Here is a 22,481-nt window from a genome sequence, read left to right as displayed (position 1 = left end):
CCCCCCCCCCCCCCCCCCCCCCGTTAAGCCACACTTGCGTTCCTGGGATAAATCCCACTTGGCCTTGGTATATTATCATTTTTATATATTATTGAATTCAGCTTTTTAAAATAAAGGAATTTTTACATCTGTGTTCATGAGGGATATTGGCCTGTAGTTTTTTCTTTTCTTTCTTTTTCTTTTCCTTTTCCTTTTTTTTTTTTTTAAGTTTTCATTTATTTTGAGAGAGAAAGAGAGAGAGTGTGTGCACGTGAGTCTGGGGAGGGGCAGAGGCAGAGGGAGAGAGAAAATTTCAAGCAGACTCCATGCCGAGCTCTGAGCCTGAATCAGGGCTTGATCTCATGACCCTGAGGTCATGACGTGAGCTGAAGTCAAGAGTCAAACCTTTAACTGACTGAGCCACCCAGACACTCCTGTAGTCTTTGGGTTTCGTTACAAAAATAATGCTGGCCTCAGAATGAGTTGCCAAATGTGTATTCTTGTTCAGTTTTCTGGAGGACTTTGTCTAGATTTGGTATTATTTTTTAATGTATGGTAGAACTTAAAGCCATCTGGGCATAGAGTTTTTCTTGGGAAGGTTTTTAAAGTATAATTTCATTTCTTTAATAGATAGAGGACTATTTAGGTTATCTATTTCTTCTTGAGGTACCTTTGGCAATTTGTATCTTTTCTAATCTAGGCTGGCTAGTGGTTTTGGTTTTATTGATCTTAAATTATTAGCTTTTGTATTCATTGATTTTCTCTATTGATCTTAACGTTTTGTATTTTAGTTTTCAGTTGTTTTAGTTTTACTGCTCTGATTTTATTTTTTCCTTTCTGCTTCTTACTTTAGGGTTACTCCATTCTTCTTTTTCTAGTTTTTTAAGGTGTAAGATGATAGAATTTATTTGAGGCCTTTCTTTTTTCCGATATAGGCAGTTTTTAAAAAAATTAATAAACTTTAAAATTAATTTTTAGAGGTATTATGTATTCAGTAAGAATGGAATCATACTTTCTAGTTTAGAACCTTCAAGTAATACATGTTTTGCATTGACATTTTCATAAATACTCAACTTTGAGAATTTGTAAGTAAATTTGTGCATTTCCATTTTTAGGAATTGAACACCCAAAAGAGGTTCCCACACACAGAAATTAAAGAAGGAATAGATAAATGGGTAGATTTACGTGCTGTGTGGGTGGGGAAATTTTGTCTGGCAATTGAGTGGCAGACCATTAGCTCCTTTTTTTTTTTTTTTTAAATGCAGCTTATTTGAACTTAAACCAAAACAAAACCAGTTCATCCATTTTCTTCACACTCCCCACCTTCTCCCTTGCCTCCGGCAACCACTTATCTTTATTTTTTAGAGGAGTTTTAGATTCACAGCAAAATTGAGTGGAAAGTATAGAGATTTCTAATGTACCCTTTATCACCACACATACACATCTTCCCCTGCTATCAGAGTGGTACATTTATTACAAGCTGTGAACCTACACTGAAACATCATTATTGCCCAAAGTCCGTATTTGACATTAGGGTTCACTCGGTGTGTATGTTGTATTCTGTGGGTTTTTACAAATATTTAATGATATGGTATCCTACAGAATAGTTTCACTACCCTGAAAATTGTGTTCTGCCTTTTATTCCCCCTTCCTGTCAAGCCCAACAACCGCTAATCTTTTTACTATCTCCATAGTTTTACGTTTTCTAAAATGTTATATATAGTTGGAATCAGAAGTATATAGATTATTCAGATTGACTACTTTAATGTACTAACATGCCTTAAAGTTTCCTCCATGTCTTTTTTTTTTTTCTTAAAGATTTTATTTATTTATTTGACAGAGAGAGAAACAGCCAGCGAGAGAGGGAACATAAGCAGGGGGAGTGGGAGAGGAAGAAGCAGGCTCCCAGCGTAGGAGCCTGATGTGGGGCTCGATCCCAGGATCCCGGGATCACGCCCTGAGCTGAAGGCAGATGCTTAACGACTGAGCCACCCAGGTGCCCCTCCTCCATGTCTTTTTTAAAAAAACATTTTAAGACATTATATTAGAGCAGTTTCAGGTTCATAGCAAAATTGAAAGGAAGGTGCTGAGATATCCCATATATCCCCTATTTCCACACGTATATAGCCTCCCCTATTATCAGCACCCCTCTGCAAAGTGGTAAATTTGTTACTATCAGTGAACCTACATTGACACATAATTATCACTCAAAGTTCATAGTTCCTATTAGGATTCACTCTTGGTGTTGTGTGTTCTTTGGGTTGGATACATGTATAATGACATGTATCCACCATGATAATATCATACAGAATATCACTGCCCGAAATATCCTGTTTTCCAACTATTCATCCCTCCCACCCTCCAGCCCCTGGCAGCCACTGATCTTTTTACTGTGTCCATACTTTTGCCTTTTTCAAAATGTCATATAGTTGGAATCTTATAGTATGTACCCTTTTCCGGCTTTTTTCACTTAGTAATATGCATTTAAGATTCTTCCATGTCTTTCCAAGGCTTGATAACTGATTTCTTTCTAGGACTGAATAATGCTTCATTGACTGGATATATCACAGTTTATTTATCCATTTACCTACAAAAGGACATCTTGGTTGCTTCCAAGTTTTGGCAATTATGAGTAAACATCCGTGTGTAGGCTTTTCACTTCCTTTGGGTAAATACCAAAGAGTGTGATTGTGGAAAATATGGTAGGAGTATGTTTAATTTTGTAAGAAGGTGCCAAACTGTCTTCCAAAGTGGCTGAATCATTTGGCATTCCCATCAGCAATGATTTGAGAATTCCTTGTTCTCTGCATCTTTACCAGCATTTGGTGTTATCATTGTTCTGGATAGTGGCCATCATACTAGGTGTGTACTGGTATCTCATTGTTTAAATTTTCATTCCTCTGCTGACATAGAATGTGGAGCTTCTTTTCTTGTGCTTGCTTGCTATCTGTATATCTTTGATAAGGTGTCAAGGTTTCTGGCCCTTTTTAAAATCAGTTCATTTGTTTTCTTATTGTTGACTCTTAAGTGTTCTTTATATATTTTGGATAACTTTTTTTTTTTTTATCAAATGTGTCCCTTTTTTAAATTAGAGTACAGTTGACAATACAATGTTGCATTACTTTCAGCTATATACAGCCTAGTGATTCAACAACTCTGTATGTCATGCTATGCTCACTGCAAGTGTAGCTACCATCTGTCACCATATAATGCTAGTAAAATGCCATTGATTATATTTCCTGTGCTGTATCTTTTAATTCCCATAACTTACTCTTTCCATAATTGGAAACCTGTATCTTCCACTCCCCTTTACCCATTTTGCTTATCCCCCCATGCCCCTCCTCTTTGGCAACCATCAGTGTGTTCTCTGTATTTATAGGTCTGATTCTGCTTTTTGCTTCCTTATTCTTTTATTTTTTAGATTCTACACATAAGGAAATCATATGGTATTTGTCTTTGTCTGACTTATTTCACTTAGTGTAATAATACCCTGTAGGTTCATCTGTGTTGTTGCAAATGGCAAGTTCTCATCCTTTTATATGGCTGCATAATATTCCATTGTGTATTCCATTCCACTCCATACATATATATACCACATCTTCTTTATTCATTTATCCGTGGCCACTTGGGTTGCTTCCGTATCTTGGCTCTTTTAAATAAAGTTGGTGTAAGCATAGGATGTGCATGTATCTTTTTGAATTAGCATTTTTGTTTTCTTTGGGTACTAAATACCCAGTAGTGGAATTACTGGATTATATGGTATTTCTGTTTTTAATTTTTTTTGAGGAATAGAAAACTTTATTGTATGAAAGTAAAAGGGTTATTTAGTTGTCTTCTGAATTCTATTTTTAATTTTTCGAGGAACTTCCATACTGTTTTCCACTGTGGTTATAACAATTTACATTCCTACCAACAGAGCACGAAGATTCCTTCTTCTCCACATCTTTGTCAACACTTGTTATTTCTTGTCCTTTTGATTCTAGCCATTCTAATAGGTGGGAGGTGATATCTCATTGTTTTGGATTTGCATATTTCCCTAAAGATTACTGATGCTTGGCATCTTTCCATGTGTCTGTTAGCCATCTGTGTGTCCTCTTTAGAAAAATGTTTATTCAGATCCTCTGTCCATTTTTCAGTCACTTTTTTTTGGTGTTGAGTTGAATAACTTCTTTATATATTTTCGATATTAACCGCTTGTCAAACATTTCATTGACAGATATACTCTTATTTAATAGATTACCTTTATGTTTTGTTGATGAGTTCCTTTTGCATAGCTTTTTATTTTGGTGTAGCCCCAATAGTTTATTTCTATGGCCTATGTTTTCCTCTAGAAATTTTCTGGTTTCAGGTCTCATATTTAGGACTTTAATCCATGTTGTGAAGCTGTAAATAAACGGTGTCTAGATTCATTTTTGTGTATGCATGTTCAGTTCTGACACTCTTTATTGAATAGCCTGTCTTAATTCCATTATATTGCTTTTGCATTTTTGTTAAAAATCAGTTGGGGCACCTGGTGGCTCAGTTGGTTAAGTGCGCAACTCTTGATTTCTGCTCAGGTCATGATCGCAGGGTCCTGAATCGAGCCCCATGTCGGGCTCCTCACTCAGTGGGAAAGTTGGCTTCAGGATTCTCTCTTTCCCTCTGCCCCTGCCACTGCTGCTCTCTCTTTCTCTTTAAAATAAATAAATAAATCTTTTAAAAAAATCTGTTGATTGCATTTATGTGGGTCTGTTTCTGAACTCTTATCAGTTCCATTGATCTGTTTATTCTTTTAACAGCATTATACTATCTTAATTACTGTAGCTTTAATGAAAGTCTGAAATCAAGTAATGTTAGTACTTAAACTTTATTCTTGACATTTAATACTGTGTTGACTATTTCGGTCTTTTGCCTTTCCACATATATGCTTTAGAATCAGTTTGTCAGTAACCACAAATAATTTGCTGGAATTTTGATTGAAATTATATTGAATCTCGGGATGCCTGGGTGGCTTAGTCAGTTGACTGGCCAGCTCTTTTTTTTTTTTTTTTTTAATGATTTTTTATTATATTGTGTTAGTCACTATACAGTACATCCTCGGATTCCGATGAGACTGGCCAACTCTTGATTTCGACTCAGGTCCCAGGATTGAGCCATGCATAGGACTCTGTGCTGAGCCAGGGATCAGCTTCAGGATTCTCTCTCTTCCTCTGCCCCTCACTCTGCTTCTGGGCACGTGCACATGCGCACAGCCACGCATGCACATGCTCCCTCCCAAATCATTAAAAAAAAGAAGAGATTGTATTGAATCTGCAGATCAAGTTGGGAGGAACTGACATCTTGACAATATTAAGTTTTGCTATGAAGTTGGGATGTATCTTCATTTATTTAGTTCTTTGATTTTGTTCATAGAAGTTTTGTTGTTTTTCTCATATAGACCTTAACCTTATATACATATTGTTAGATTTAAACTTTATTTAATTTTTGGAGCTGGTATTGTAAATGGTATTGTGTCTTTAATTTAAAATTCTACTTGTTCCCTTTTAGTATATATGAAAACAATTTTTCCTTTCCTTTTTTTTTCTTTTCTCTTTTTTTCTTTCCTTTCCTTTCCTTTCTTTTCCTTTTCCTTTCTCTTTCTCTTTCTCTTTCTCTTTCTCTTTCTCTTTCTCTTTCTCTTTCTCCATCTTTGTCTTTTTCTTTTCTTTTCCTTTCTCTTTTCTTTTTCTTTCTTTCACAGAGGGAGAGGGAAAGGGATTATTAAGCAGGGTCCATGCCCAGCCTGACATGGGGCTTGATCGCACAACCCTGAGATCATGACCTGAGCTGAAATCAGGAGTTGGATGCTTAACTGACTGAACCATCCAGATGCCCCAATTTTTCTTTTTTAATATTAACCTTTTGTTCTGCAGTTTTTACATAATCACTTACTAGTTCCAAGAGATTTTTGGACTTTCTATATAGGCAGTCATGTTGTCTCTGAAAAAAAAAGACACTTTCATTTCCTCCTTCCCAGTCAGTGTATATTTTCTTTTCTTGTCTTTTTATATAAGCTAGGACTTCCAGTATGATGTTGAAATGCAGTGGTGAGGGAGGAGTCATCCTTGCTTTGTTCCTGATATTGGTGGGAAACCTGGTTTCTCACCAATAAGCATGTTAGCTTTTTGTACATGTTCTTTACCAAGTTGAGGAAGTTCCCCTTTTATTCCTAGTTTGCTGAGAATTTTTATTTTGAATGGGTGTTATACTTTGTTAAATGCTTATTCTTTCCTTTTTTTTTTTTTAAGAATTTAATTAATTTATTTATTTAGAGAGAGTGCAAGTAGAGGGAGGGCAGAAGGAGAGAGAGAGAGAGAATCCCAAGCGGATTCGGTCCTGAGTGCAGAGCCCAACCGAGATTATTACCTGAGCTGAAACCAGAGTTGGACATTGAACCAACTGAGTCACTCAGGCACCCCAAATGCTTTTTTTTGTAACTATTGATATGACATATGATTTTTCTTCTTATCTTGTCAATGTGATGGATTATATTAATTGATTTTTTAATATTGACCCAGCCTTGCATTCCTGGGATAAATCCCACTTGGTTGTGGTATATAATTCTTCTTATAGATTGTTGGATTTGATTTGCTAATATTTTATAGATGATTTCATCTGTTTCTTGAGAGATGTTCTTCTGTTCTTTTCTTTCTTATGATCTCTTTGTCTGTTTTGGTGTTAGAGTAATATTGGCCTCCTGGCATGAAGTAGGAGGTATTCCCTCAGCTTATGTCTTCTGAACAAGATTGTAGAAAATTGGTATAATTTCTTCTTTAAATGTGTGGTAAAATTTACCAGTGAACCCATTCAGGCCTGGTGCTTTCTGTTATGGAGGATTATTAATAATTGATTTGTTTTTTTTTAAGATTTTATTTTTATTTATTTTTATTATTTTTATTTATCTATTTTCTAAAATATTTTATTTATTCATTTGACAAAGATAGAGACAGCCAGCGAGAGAGGGAGCACAAACAGGGGGAGTGGGAGAGGAAGAAGCAGGCTTCTAGCAGAGGAGCCTGATGTGGGGATTGATCCCAGAATGCCGGGATCACGCCCTGAGCAGAAGGCAGATGCTTAACAACTGAGCCACCCAGGCACCCCTAAGATTTTATTTTTAAGTAATCTCTACACCCAACATGGGGCTTGAACTTCCAACCCAGAGATCAATGTCACATGTTCAAGAGTGAGTCAGGCTCCCCTCAATTTTTTTTTAAAGATTTATTTATTTATTTATTTGTTTGTTTATTTGAGAGAGAGAACGAGCATGCAAATGGGGGGGTGGAGCAGAGGGGGAGGGAGAGAGAGAAACTCAAGCAGAGTCCTCACTGAGCACAAGGCCTGACATGGGGCTCAATCCCATGACCCTGAGATCATGGTCTGACCTAAAACCAATAGTCGGATGCTCAACTGACTGTGCCACCCAAGTGCCCCTCCCCAATTTAAAATAGACATAAGCCTATTCACATTGTCTAATTCTTCTTGTGTGAGTTTGGCAGCTTGTATCTTTCAAGAGTTGGTCCATTTCATCTAGGTTATGAAATTTGTGGGCATAGAGTTGTTGATAATACTCCTTGATGATCCTTTTAATGTCTACGGGATCTGTAGTTATGTTCCATCTTTCATTTCTGGTATTAACAATTTGTGTTCTCTCTCACTTTTCTAAATGTACTGGCCAGAGGTTTTTCAATTTTATCCATCTTTTCAAAGAACCAGCTTTTGGATCTGTTGATTTTTTTTTTTTTCTCTATTGAGTTCCTTTTTTAATTTCTACTTTAGTTTTCATTATTTCCTTTTATTTTGATTTAATTTGCATTTTGTTTCTTGTTTCCTGAAGGAGGAAGCTTAGAGTATTGATTTGAGGTCTTTGTTCTTTTCTAATAGATGCATTCACATCATCTCTAAGCACTCTAAGCACTGCTTTTACTGAATCCCACAAATTTTAGGTTGTATTTTGATTGTCATTTAGTTAATAATATTTTAGTTAATAATATTTCTCTGGAGCTTTCTTTGACTTGTGTTATGTAGAAGTGTGTTGTTTAATCTAGGCATTCTGGGATTTTCTAGCTATCTTTCTGTTAATTTCTATTTAATTTCATTTTAGTCTGAGAGCACAATTATGTGATCTCTGTTCTTTAAGATTTGTTGAGGTGTGTTTATGGCCCCAGGTGTAGTGTATCTTTTTTTTTTTTTTTTTAAGATTTTATTTATTTGACATAGAGACAGCCAGCGAGAGAGGGAACACAAACAGGGGGAGTGGGAGAGGAAGAAGCAGGCTCCCAGGAGAGGAGGGAGCCTGATGCAGGACTCAATCCCAGGACCCCGGGATCACGCCCTGAGCTGAAGGCAGATGCTTAAGGACTGAGCCACCCAGGCGCCCCCCAAGTGTAGTGTATCTTGATGAATGTCTCATGAGAACTTCAGGAGAATATATATTGTGCTGATACTGAATAAAGTATTCTATGGATATCATTTATATCCAGTTGATTAATGGTGGTGTTTACTTCAGTTATGTCTTTACTAATTTTCTGCCTGGGGGATATGACCATTTCTGAAAGGACAGTGTTAAAACCTCCATCTCTAAGAGTGGATTCATCCGTTTCTCCTTGTAGTTCTATCATGTATTTTGATCCTCTGGTGTTAGGCACATACACATTAAGGATTGTTTTGTCTTCTTGCAATATTGACACCTTTATCATTATGCAGTGTCACTCCTTATTGCTGAAAACTTTCCTTGCTCTGAAGTCTGGCTTGTCTAAAATTAATTGTCTATTCTCACTTTGTTTTGATTACTGCTAGCATGGTATATCATACTCTATTCATTGATTTTTAATCAGTATGTTTTCCTAATTTAAGTGTTTCTTGTAGACAACCAATAGATAAGCTTTGTTTTTGATCCACTAACAATTCTTTTAATTGATGTTTAGACTATGGATACAGTGAGGTTAATATCTAACAAATTTGTTTCTGTTTTCTATTTGTTCCTCTTTATCTTTGTTCCTGTTTTTGTCTTCCGAATGTTTTCTGCTTCTTGGGTTTTTGTTTTTGTTTTGTTTTGTTTTCACTTTTATACTTTATTTGATAATCAATGATTAGTTCTCATCCGCGTTAATTGTCTGTAGATTTTTGAAAGTGGTGACCGGTACATAGGTAATCAACATATAGAGCTTGTTTGGTGAATCTTCATCCTCGTTACGTTTTCTGGACCACCGCACACAGATACGGTATGGAACATTCCTTTTTCCTTTGGCCCAGACAGCTTTGTTGAGCCTGTTGTCAGTACACACATGTGGAATTCCCATCCCCTTCATGGCAAATTTCTGGATCTCTTTGAGTGCATGAGTGGCAAGCTTCTTGAAACCCACTCTCTGGATGCGCTTACGAATGTTGATGGTGTATTCTCTGGTCACTACCTCGTTGATGGCAGAATGGCCCTTCTTCTTGTCACCCTTCTTTGCAGGAGCCATTCTGGCAGGCTCTAGTTGGAAGGNNNNGAGCGGAAGGTATGGTGGGAGAGGGAAAGCAGCATAGCAACTATTGCTTCTGGGGTGCCTGGTGGTGGATGGAAGGGGAGAGGCGAGGCTCTAACGGTTTTAATTGGGGTTTTTTTTTTTTTTTTTTAATGATTCCATTTTCTCTTATTTCTTAACATATCAATTAACTTTTTTTCGTAGTTGCCCTACTTCGTGCAGTATATATCTATAGCTAATCCAAGTTTACTTTCAAATAATATTATCCCCCTTCACAATAGTACAGGTACCTTACAATAACAGAATAATCGTAATTCCTCCCTCCCACCTTTTCTGTTGATGCTGTCATTCATTTCACTTATCCAAAAGCATACATACGCATATATATGTGTAAGACTATATAATCAGATATATTGTTGCTATCATTTTGAACATTATTGGATTAAGTAAGTATAAGAAAAAGTGAAAGTTTTTATTGTACCTTCATTGATTTTCTGATACTTTTCTTTATGCAAATCCATGTTTCCAACCTGTATCATTTCCTTCTTTCTGAAGAACTTCTTTTCACATTTCTTTCAGGGTAGGCCTATTGGCAACAAATTCCCAGTTTTTATTTATCTGAGAGTCTTGTTTTTCACTTTTGAAGGATAATTTTGCAGTGTACAGAATGCTAGTTCTTTTTTTTCCTCCTCTCAAAACTTTGAATATTTCACATCACTCTCTTGCTTGCTTTATTTCTGAGGAGAAGTCAGATGTAATTCTTATCTTTGCTACTTCATTGGTAAGGCTATTTTCCCTTCCAGCTTCTTTCAGGATTTTTTCTTATATTTTTGATTTTGTGCACTTTGAATATGATATGCCTTGGTGTGGGTTGTTTGTTTGTTTTGACATTTGTCTTATTTGGTATTCTCAGCTTCCTGCATGTGTGGTATAGTTTCTGACACTAATTTGGGACATTCATAGTCATTCTTGCCTCAAATGTTACATCTCTTATTTTCTTGTCCCCTTCCCACCCCTCTCACCCCTCATCTCTTCTCTCCTAATTATTTTTATTTTTATTTTTTTTCTAAAGATTTTGTTTATTTATTTGACAGAGAGAGACAGCGAGAGAGGGAACACAAGTGAGGGGAGTGTGAGAGGGAGAAGGAGGCTTCCCGCCGAGCAGGGAGCCCGATGTGGGCTCCATCCCAGGACCCTGGGATCATGACCTGAGCCGAAGGCAGACGCTTAACGGCTGAGCCACCCAGGTGTCCCTCTCCTAAGTTTTCTACATGCTGGACCACAGTCTCAGCAGAAGTATTAACATAGGCATTTAATGCTACACGTTTTGTTCTAAGTACCACTTCTGAATTTTGATACATTGTATTTTTGTTTTTATTTAGTTGAACTAGTACCTTGTGGTTTCCTTTTGATTTCTCTTTGATCCATGGGTTATTTAGAAGTTTGTTATTTACTTTTGAAACGTTTGGGGACTTTTCATATATCGTCTTGTCACTGATTTCTAATTTAATATCTTTGTGTTATATAATTTCTTTTAAGTTTTTTAAATTAAAAAAAAAATGACGTAACATGGATTATCTTGTTTAGCTTTCTGTGTGCTCCTGAAAACAGTGTGTATTCACTGTGCTCCTATTAAACGGAGTTATTCTGTAACTGTAAGTTAGGTCAAGTTGATTTATACTCTTTAAGGTCTCTCTCTGTATGCTTATTTATATATATGTATTTTCTGTGTACTTGTTCAGTTATTGAGAAGAGGATTTAGATCTCTCTTACTGTAGTTATGTATTTCACAATTTCCCCCATTTTCTCTATTCTGTCGGTTTTGATTTATTTTAAAGGTTTCTTATTAGGTGCAAAAGCATTTTGGATTTTAATATCCCCTTGATGAATAGGTTTCTCTGTCCTGGCCATATTCCTTGTTCTGAAATGTATTTTGTTTGATAATACTATTGTGAATTCAGCTTTGTTTTAATTAGTATTAGATTGATATTTTCTTTCCCACACTTATACTTTTAATATCTTTGTGTCTTTATATTAAAAATGGGTTTCTTTTGGCAGCATGTGTATAGTCTTGAGTTTCTTTTTTCAGTATTCTAGTCGCTGCCTTTTCTGGGGTGTTTAGTTAATTTATATATAATATTACTGATATTGTTGCATTTAAATCTATCATTTGCTAATCCTTTTTTCTCGCCTGTTTCATCTTTTTTTTCTTTTTCATTGAATATTTTTTATGAATCCGTTTTAGCTGAATAGTAATAATTCTTTGTTATTTTATTGATTGCTCTGGGGTTTATGGCATGCATCTTTTAATTTATCAGCATCTGCCTTCAAATGATATTATGCCATTTCACATATTGCATAAGAATATACAATTCAGCAGTTTACATACTTGCACTTCCACCTTTTTGGGGTTTGTGCTATTTTTGTCATATTTTAAATTTTTACATATTTCATAAACCTCACAATTGTTACTAATTTGGTTTAAGCCATCTTATAAAGAGATGAAATAATTAAAAAGTCCTTTATATTTACCCATGTAATTACTGTTTCTAGTGTTCCTAATTGGTTTGTTTAGATCCACATTTCCTTTGTTGTTTTCCTTCTGCCTAAAAGACAACCTTCAGCATTTATTGTACTGTTGCTTTGCTGGTGGTTAGTTCTTTTAGCTTTTTTATCTGAATGGCAATTATAGTTGACCTTTGAAGAATGTGGGGGTTAGGACCACCACACAGTAAAAAAAATCTGCATATAACTTTTGACTTACCAAAAACTTAACTTCTAAGAGCCTACTATTGACCTGGAAGTTTTACTGATAACGTAAATAGTCAATTAACACATATTTTGCGTGTTATATGTATTATATATTGTGTTCTTAAAATAAGCAAGAGAAAAAATGTTATTAAGAAAATCATAAGGAAAAGAAAATATACTTACAGTGCTAGTCTGTATTTATTGAAAAAAGCTGTGTATAAATGGAGCCATACAGTTCAAACTGGTGTTGTTTATGGGGTCAACTATATTTTGTGTTTGCTTTTTGAAAGATATTTTAGCTCAGTATAGAATTCTAGGTTAATAATTTGTTTCTCTTTGTCTTCTTGTTTTCTAACTTGCATTTTTTCCATGAGAAATCTGTTTTCATTTTTATCTTTGTTTCTTAGCGCATAAGGCATCTTTTTTTTTTTTTTTAAACGCACTGGCTGCTTGTATCATTTTCTCTTTATTGTTGTTTTTTAATTGTAAGCAGTTTGATCGTGATGTGTATTCATGCATTTTTCTTCATGTTTCTTGTGCTTAAGGTTAGTTGATCGGAAGGTTTATTGTTTTCATCAAATTTTGTAATTTTTTTCTGCTCTTGTTACTTAAATTTTTTTTCCATCCTACTTTCCTTTGGGTATTCCAAAAACATGTAAATTAGGCTGCTTAACATTGCCCCACAGCTCACTGATCCCCCCTCCCCAAGCTCCCTTTTAAAGTCTTCATTCCTTCTATGCTTCATTTTTGAGAGTTGGCTGAGTAAAAAATTTCTGGCTTTTATGAGACACTTGAATATTACATAAATTAAAGGATATTTTAGCCAGCATTATTATATTTCATCATGCTGGTGGAAGATACAGCTGTTGTTTGTTTCTCTTCCCTTTGACTCTTTCTCCTGAATGTGGATTACAGAGCTTTGTAGAATAATCTAAGGCACCATAATTTTGAAAAAATCTATTTCTTCGATTAGCCTATTATAGAGTCATTGTTGAATTCTGAGTCTGATGAAAATTTTTTGAAGTTGGGTGTATTTTTTGCTTCAGTGAATGTTATTTAGTAGGTACATTGGCATTGCATCTTATCTGAGGACTAAAATTATAGCTAGCCACAAAACAAAAATCCTACATATTCTAAATATTTATTTTAAAAGAGTCCTTAAGTTGCCTGTAAATCACAATGTAAACCCAAGTATATATACATTTCCTCAGAGACTCAATATGACCGAATATGCAGCTTTATCTCTAATGGAAAGGAAAACAAAACAAAACAAGACTCTGTTAAGTCAAGTACCAAACAAAGTAGTTAGTTTGTATTTTATGGGTTAATTTACATGGAAACTGTATATTTTTAAGCACTGGAATTGCTCTCAGAGCAGTGAGATGCTCATACTGTGAGAGTTATTTAGGTTGTGAAACTGAGGAAAGAGCAGATTTGTGGCATTCGGTTATTCATTGTGTCTCTTTCAGCTCCTCCCCACTACCCTTTCCTTTTACTTCTTTTTCCACCTCTTGATTTTGACTGAATTGTGTGTTTGTAATGGAATTCCACAGTTCCATATTATTTAAACAGCATATTTTGGAATAGATACTCTTAAATTTACTTAAAAAGGTGGATTTAAGGTTGGAAGTCTCTCTTCGAATAAAACCATATAGACTTTTTTCCCTTGTTGTTAGGTGTAATTTTTTAAAATAACTGTTAGAATCTTCAACTAAAGCTTAATTTTTTTTCTTGTTAAGAAATCTTTTCAATTTAGAAGATGTCTAAGTTTTTAAAAAATAAAACGCTATGGTCTTAGTATAACTTTTGTCACTGAAATTTGCTTAATTTTCATTCATTGCTTTCTTTGTAATACCTTTTCTTCCCTATGCCGTATTTTCATTGGATTTATGGACATACTTATACTTTAGGGGTAAGCAAGACATTTTATTAAATGAATGGGAAAATTGACCAACCCCGATTTAGATTGGTATGTGGAAATGGATTGTATATTTCTGTGTTTGGTTCTCCATCTAGTTTTTCCTTCTTTGCTTATTTGATATATGGACAAAGTACCTGAATAAAGAACCTCACTGTGTTCTCTTCGGATGACATTTATTTATTTATTTATTTTAAAGATTGATTTATTTATTTGAGAGGGAGACATGGGCACACACGTGAGAAGGGCAGGGAGAGGGAGAGAGTATCTTAAGCAGACTCCCTGCTGAACATGGAGCCCAACACGGGGCTTGATCTCAAGATCTGAGGTGAAACCAAGAGTTGGGTGCTTAACCAACTATGCCACCCAAGTGCCCCTAGATGACTTTCAAACTTCACTAGGCTTGTGTGTGGGTACGATGGAGAACCTCAGGGTCAACACGAGTTATTAGAAAGAAATATTTGAAAAGTGAAGTGGTGCAGTTTCAAAGTGACCCGCCCTGCATGGAAAAGGTTCATGTTTCTAAAGTAATCCACAAAGTTAAATCAGCTTAAACATGATTGGTTTTCTCCTAAAACTTAACTTTGAGAACTTTGTTCTCTTTTGTGGGCTCTTGTTTATGAGAATAGTAATTTGTTTTTTATGAGATAATGTCTTTTGTATTTGATGATTAAAATCTATTTGGCTGTGAGGTGGGTGTGGGGGGAGGATGGTATGGGGGGCAAGTAGCAGAAAAGTAGTAGTAACAAGTATTTGGTTTTCAAAACATTTGAAGTCTTCTTTCATTTCTCATTTGGAACATTGATTTTGCTAAAAATGCCAACCATTTTGAAACCTGATTTTATCATTCCTTTCTCATTTTCCACCTTTATCTGATGGTTTGTATTGAGTGGTGGTTATATGTGGGAAGTTTCCGTTTTGTTTGTTTTTAGATTTTTTTATTTGTATTACATCAGAGATTTTAGATAGAAGTATCAGAAAAATATTTATTCAGCAGAAATTTAGGGCTGTTTGTCTTTCTTGCATTTAGTGAACTTAAAACAGTGGCAACAAAAATCCCTGACTCAATGGACCTTATAAGCCTTTTATTTTGAAGCATGTTGATTAATGTATATTTGTTAGAACACATTTTCATCTTTTCATAGTCATTTCATTTACCATTATTTGCATACACTGTCTTAAAATGATTATTAAAAATTAGAAAATAATTGTTCAAACAGATCTTTATTTTGCATTTTTCCCTAACATATCTGGATCAAGGGGATGACTGAGAATCCATAGGGGATAATAACACTTCTAATTTTTAAAAATCTTAAACTGCAAAGTATAACTATCCTTTCATCTTAATACTTGGAAGTAATGACTTCTGTTTTAAAGGGTTTAATCTTTTCTGTTTTGAAAAGCAGACTTCACCTGAATTTTAAAAATTCTTGCTCTGACCTGTGCTTATAATCTCATGGATATAGTCCTCTAATGAATTTGTAGCACCTTATTTCTCTCTCATTGTTGCCTTTGTGCTGAACATTAAAGCTGATTTTAATTTCATGACTAGGAAGTAGTTTTTTCTTGTTGAAAATGATGTTGCTTGAGAAACAAGTTCCTTCATTACTACCTACGGTGTGTTGCTGAGTAACTATGACTGATAATGTACTTTTACTAATTGCTGCCATTTAAAGGTATATGCTATTTCAGTAGACTCAGATAATTGTTTTTACATGATTTTCTTAGTTACTGTGGCCCCTCTCCCCCCCCCAGCCCAAATCTAATCAATTCTTTTTCAACTTCCTTTCTCAATGAAAATGTTAGACTTATACAAGCACTAGCAGCAACTCTATTTCTGGATCATTGAAGCGCTTGGAAGATACTGCAGCTCGATTTACAAATGCAAACTTCCAAGAAGTCTCTGCGCACACAACTAGTGGAAAAGATGTTTCAGAGGCTAGAGGGTCAGAGGGCAAAGGGAAGAAATCTTCAGCTCACAGCTCAGGTCAAAGGGGAAGAAAGCCTGGTGGAAGAAATCCAGGAACGACTGTGTCAGCAGCTAGTCCTTTCCAGCAAGGTATTAATTACGACGTTTTAGTTAAAATAATTGTTCTTGCGATGATCAATAGCAATTAAGTTTTGTAAAAGAATTTATTTTTTATTTATAACTAATGGATCATTGGAGATTATTTTATGATTAGTTGCTGTAGTAAGATTACTTCAAAGACTAGTATTCCTTGTTAAAATGTTTCTGGGACCTTTTATGTTATGACATGTGCTTCCAAAGCTGAACTGTAATTTTAATGTTTAAATAGATGTGGAATAAAGTTTAAGTTTGGGGAGAAAAAAAACAATAAAAGCTGGAGTTTTCCTTTCTGCTCTATAGAATAGTCTTTCTTTTTAATGAATTGTTATCATTTATCTGTCCTAATTAAACACTAAAACAGTTAAAGTATATATTCTTAGTAAGTAAACAAGTACTGGGTAATTTGTAGGGAATATAAATAGTTCTCAGTAAATAATAGTTGTTGATTATTGCATTTATTATAAAGCTTGAAGTTTATAAAGCTTGAAGTAGAATTTTACTAAGCTTATGTATGTTTTGGTAAGGCTACTATAACAAGATGCCCATTTAATTTTGAATTTCAGCTTAACAACAAATTATTTTTCAGTGTAAGTATGCCCCAAATAAATGCATGGGACATATTTATACTGAAAAAATAACATGTTGTTTAACTAAAATTCAAAATTAATTGGGCATGCTGTATTTTATATGGCAACCCTATTTTATGGAGAACAGAATAACTCCACTAACCTTACAGTCCATTAGCCCTATTTTCTAGGTTTTTATTTTGTGTTTTTAACATGAACATAAATATTTTGAGAAATATAAATGTTAAAAACCGTTGGAGATAAATATATTAGTGGAGCATACAATAAGTGCCTCCTCCCCCCATTCTTTTTTTTTTTTGCCCCCTAGGAATAAATGAGGGGGAAGAACTGTCCTTTTTCTTTAAGCTTTTGCTGATAATAAAAATTTGAATATGTAGAGAGATTGAGTAGTCTGCTGATCTCTTATTAAAAAGTTTATTTGTATATTTTAAACTAAGTTATTTTGGGCTTCAAGATTTTTAAGTCCTAGACTTTTAGTTTTTTTTTTCTTTATATTACAAAGAATTGACAAGTGGAATAGAAATAAAATGCCAAATTTGCTGTTTTATTTTAATAAATTTATATTTGTTATTTTTATGCTACTGTGGAAAATAAATAGTAAAACCTTAATTCTTTTTAATGTAACTTTATTTACATTTTGAATGTGATATTAGCAGAATTCAGTCATCTCTTTATATAATTAAGACCTTATTTTCCACTGTTAAAATTGCATTTTTCAGTTTTTAATCTTTGAAGTACTAATGCATTTAGAAAAAAATCCCTCGTTTTCTTAACATTCACAACGTTGAATTGTCTTTTCCTGCCTCTCTTGAGACATGGTATAGAATGTGTTATGTTTTCGTATCTGAGGTAATATTTTATAAAAGTTTTAAAAGTTGAAATTTAAAGGTAGGGTGTTTAAGATGCTTGGCTTTATTTTTTTCATTGCAGGCAGTATGTAAATTTTAGAAAATATATGTTAAAATATTGCATATACTAAATGTTTGAAAGTATTTGCTACACTGTAGTGAGCTTTTAACACCAGCTGTAAAAACAAAAATGTGTGGAAAAAAGACAGATGGTGACAGATCAGAATGGATAATAAAGAACTTCTTTATAGTTGCTAATTAAGTGGCAAATTACAGTTATCCTTAAATGATTGATGTAATGTAAATGGCTTCTTATTATGTATGTTTTTCTATATAGACATAACTTGAAAATGCTCACATAGGTACAGATAATTTTGTAAATGAATAAAATGGATATTATCTTCAAAGAGTTAAATTTTAGACCTATTAATGTTCTTGCTTAATAAGCCATTTCAGAAAAGCTTAAAATTTAAAATTCAAAACCTTGAGACTTTAGTTAAAAAGAAATTCTTTTTTGTGTGTGAGAAAAATACTGTTGTAAATATTTAGGTGGATTTATGTGTGATTACTTTTGAATGTGCTCTGCAATAAAATTTAACCCTTAGCTTGAAATTTCCCTTCCATTCTGATGAAACACTTTATTTTGAGCTTTTGTTTTTAAATGCATTAGTTAAAATATGATATAATTTAAGTTTTATGAAACATAATAGATGTGTGGTCACAACTGAGTCTAAATGCTTGTCACTTCATTTGGTGAGCATGAAGAGACAGTTTGGTGAATTGGGATGGTGGACCAAACTATTGTTTCATCCCAGCCATACTGTTTTTGTACCAAGTAGATAAAAACTTTTAATCTCATAGTGACGTAGTGGGCTACTAATGTTCTTTAAAGAGTGAGGAGACAAGCAGTTGTGAAGGAGATTCATGAGGGTGCCTCTCCTGTGATTTTACTTCATAAAAGCAATAGAAGAATGTTAGTGGCTGGTTTCTTTATGCAGTTCCATGGGTAGTGGACTGGGAGAATGTTAGATATATAGATTAGGTTCCATGTAATCAATATTATTTTATCAAATCCATGTTTTGGTGGGGTAGATTTAACTGAATAATAATATTCACTAACATTATCTTGAAGTTAAAACTCAGAACTTAAAACCTAAGCAGCATCTTTTGGTTCTGGGTGTGTGTTGGGAATGTTTACATCAAATCATCAGTAATTAAAAAAGAGGAAGTTCTTCCAGCTATTCAGAATACATAGTAGTCTGGTCAAACTTTGAGATTTTGCTGTTCTTCAGTCCTTCCTCAAGCATACACAGGTATTTGGGGGAACGTTGAGGAATGTTGCCATAGTAAAAGGTAGGTTAAATAAAGCATATCTTACATCTTGGTCATTGTAGAATGAATGGCTTGCAACTTGAGTTAATATTCAGTTTAATAGCTATGAAATGACATATTTTTTGAAGATAATTTTATAGATCAACTTGATTTCGATAATAACCTTTTAAAATTCTGTTACATAGTGATGTCCTAAATTTTATAGTTAGTTTTTTTTTCTCCATCTCTTTTTGATGATTGTATCATTTCTACTGCTCGTGGGAACTTTTGCATCCAATTTTTTTCTTTTCCTACCCCTCCCCCCCTTTTTATTTTACTACAGGCAGTTTTTCAGGAACTCCAGGCAGTGTAAAATCATCTTCGGGAAGTTCAGTACAGTCTCCCCAGGATTTCTTGAGCTTTACAGACTCAGATCTGCGTAATGACAGTTATACTCACTCCCAACAGTCATCATCAACCAAAGATGTACATAAAGGAGAGTCTGGAAGCCAGGAAGGGGGGGTAAATAGTTTTAGTTCCATAATGGGTCTCCCTTCGACCTCAGCTGTTATTTCACAGCCTAAAAGCTTTGAAAATTCACCTGGAGATTTGGGTAATTCCAGCCTTCCAACAGCAGGATATAAGCGGGCTCAAACTTCTGGCATAGAAGAAGAAACTGTAAAGGAAAAGAAAAGAAAAGGAAATAAACAAAGTAAGCATGGGCCTGGTAGACCTAAAGGAAACAAAAATCAAGAGAATGTTTCTCATCTCTCAGTTTCTTCTGCTTCACCAACATCATCTGTAGCATCAGCTGCAGGAAGTGTAACAAGCTCTAGTCTTCAGAAATCTCCTACATTGCTCAGGAATGGAAGTTTACAAAGTCTTAGTGTTGGCTCATCTCCAGTTGGTTCAGGTAGGGATTTGCCCATTGTTTTTCTTGCTTATCCCCACCACCACCACCGTTCCTTTACCCCAAAAGGGAAATTCATTTTAAACTATTGTTTTGTTAATACGTTGAGTTGCTAAATGACATGTACTTGTCTTAATGAAAAAAAAATGTGTTAAGATCTTAGGAAGATGATTTGGTGTTTGGACAGGATGTTTGGCACTATAATCTGATAGTTTACTTAACTAAATGTAGGCTAAATGGTTTATTGGTCACTCATTTCTTATGAAATACCTGAAATTAATTTCCCATTTTTGTTTTTGCTTTGCCTGCACAGTATTTTAAACCCAAATCAGAAATCACAATTAAGGTGTGAGAGTTTTGCATAGTTTTGCACTATGTTTTTGATTGGTGCTTGTTTGAGCTTTCATTTTCTAAAGTTTAATTAGTCTTCATTTTCTCAGTACTTCCTCACACAAATTCTACTTGAATTATCCATCTGGAATATTTTTCAATCAGTGGTAAAATGACTTAAATATATGAACTTTAACAGTCATTTTATTTCAGACGATATCTGAAATGATTTATATTCGTTTTGTTTTCAAGTATGTCTCACAGTTTTTCGCCATTATTATAGTAGGAATGAATTAACATTACATATGTTGTTATTCACATCATTGGGATGCTTTTTTAACCTATGTTTTATATTATGAATATTGTCAATTCTTAAAAATTTGAAGTTCCATGTTTTTAGACAAAAACTTAACAGTTTAGATATTAGCTAAATGTCAACATTTATCTTTTAAATTGATCTTGAATTTGAGGTAAATTATTTTAATTAAGTGTTGTAAACCTCACCTGTTTTGATTTTAGATTTCTGATTGTAGAAATGATGAGATTTTGGCTAAAATAAACTATTATGGATTTTATCAGTTCTATTAATTGGTGGAGAGGGTAGGTAGGAAATGGTATGGAAATATAATGAACGCAATTTAAATGAAGAATGCTCATGTGTATTTTATAAATACAGACTTTTGGATTTTTTTATAGTTACGCAGACATTAATTATAGTAAGTGAACAAATACCATTCTAAGGGAGAAAAGAGCATATGTGAAGGTCAGATGTGAAAATTACTAACTATAGCTGTCTTTGTGCCAGGGTCTGTTAATGCTTTATATTTATTATCTTGTTTAATCCCCACACCAGTTTCATGAAGTAAGGGCTATTTATTCCCCCTTTTTACAGCTGTTAAAACTGAGACCTGGATAGGTAAAATAAGCGCCCAAGATCACAGCCAGGGATTTGTTTCTCTTTCTGTTTTTCCCAGCTAGCTTCAGTACCACCTTGGACCTGTTGGACAAGTTGTTTGTTTTTGAGAAATGAGTGGAAACTGTGACAGGAATTTTTATTAGAAGCATTAAGGATGGGTTTAGACTAGACCATGATTTCTTAGTCTTGGCACTATTGACATGTTGGTTGGAATAGTTACTTGTTGTGCAATCCTGTCCTGTGCATTGTAGGACATTTATCAAGATTCCCAGCCTCTACCCACTAGATGCCAGTAGCACCCAGAATTCCCCTTCACCCCCCCCCCAAGAGTGACAAAAATGTTGTGGGAGGGTGCAGAATCACTCTTAGTTGACAACCACTGTGTTAGAGGGGGAATGATATAAATTGTAATGAGAAATAAATCCATTGGAAAAAAGTATATTGCACACTTGGATATACATTTTATGTATATTCATTTATTTTATGTATATTCATATGTTTTCTTTCAGGCCAGAGGGGCTTAGCAACTAGCCCTAGCCCCTAGTAAAAAAAAAATAAATAAATTTAGACAAATCTACTCAGAAAACATTGAGTTCATACTCATTTTTAGCAAGATACACAGTAATCAGATGAAAAACATACTGAGAAAATTAAGCCTGAATTTGCTTTTGTGAAGAGTTCCTTACTGATATCCTATACATATAAGCATAGTCTGAAAATTACTGAATTTCAGAAATTGCATTTGGGTGCTATTTGAAATACGCATCCTCAAATTAATGGAATTAAAGTCTTGGTTTACATCTGTGAAAAGATTTTCTTACCTGTTACGGATTTAGAGAGATTTTAGCCTTGGGAAATAGTGTTCTTTTCACAATTATTGTTTTCGGAGGGTGGTGTTTGTGGTACATCTATGGCAGAACAGCATGACTTTGTATCCCTTCTACCTTACCACTAGGTAAAGAAATTTAGGGAGAAACTCTGTAAGTATTATTATTTCATGGAAATAAATGACTTGAATTTAGACTTGCTAGGATTTTTTTCCTTAAAAGTGTGCTTAAAAATAACTGAAGACTATGTTTTGTTAAAGCCATAATTGTGCACTGAGATCAGTTACTTAAAACTATTTGAGGTAATATATTCTTTAATTTTATACATTTTAATAAAAATTTTATGACTAGTTCAGAGCACACCTTTATTGATAAACTTAGGGCTAAAAAGTCTATTCTTACTTGGGAGAAACTGGCTAAATGTCATAGGTATTTAGGAATTATGTCCTCTTAATTATAAGTTAAGAATTGCTAACTGCTGTTGAAACGTAGTATGTACTACAGTTGTCTTAGGCACTGGACAGGTGTTGAGTATTATTACTTATTGTACA

At 34.3% G+C, this 22,481-nt stretch overlaps 2 protein-coding genes across 13 annotated transcripts in view; one reads left to right on the top strand and one right to left on the bottom strand.

Moving 5' to 3' along the window:
- Nucleotides 1-22,481, top strand: part of MLLT10 (MLLT10 histone lysine methyltransferase DOT1L cofactor) — a 245,007-nt gene that overhangs the window by 160,601 nt on the left and 61,925 nt on the right. For 10 of the 12 annotated variants that reach the window (XM_040645343.1, XM_040645342.1, XM_040645341.1 and 7 more), the window contains 2 exons: nt 15,940-16,192; nt 19,291-19,860. In XM_040645343.1, coding sequence (XP_040501277.1) covers nt 15,940-16,192; nt 19,291-19,860 — 823 coding nt within the window. The remainder of the gene's footprint in view (nt 1-15,939; nt 16,193-19,290; nt 19,861-22,481) is intronic. The other 2 variants (XM_040645350.1, XM_040645352.1) reach the window with 1 other exon arrangement.
- LOC103664226 (60S ribosomal protein L31-like) lies at nt 9,003-10,524 on the bottom strand. The gene has a single exon (XM_040645353.1). The coding sequence runs from the start codon at nt 9,459-9,461 to the stop codon at nt 9,087-9,089; it is 375 nt and encodes a 124-aa protein (XP_040501287.1). The 5' UTR covers nt 9,462-10,524; the 3' UTR covers nt 9,003-9,086.

Source organism: Ursus maritimus, unplaced genomic scaffold (assembly GCF_017311325.1).
Source record: "Ursus maritimus isolate PB19 unplaced genomic scaffold, ASM1731132v1 scaffold_31, whole genome shotgun sequence".
NCBI classification, from domain to species: domain Eukaryota; kingdom Metazoa; phylum Chordata; class Mammalia; order Carnivora; family Ursidae; genus Ursus; species Ursus maritimus.
The sequence above is the reverse complement of the archived record's forward strand: the minus strand, read 5'-3'. Positions and strand labels throughout refer to the sequence as shown.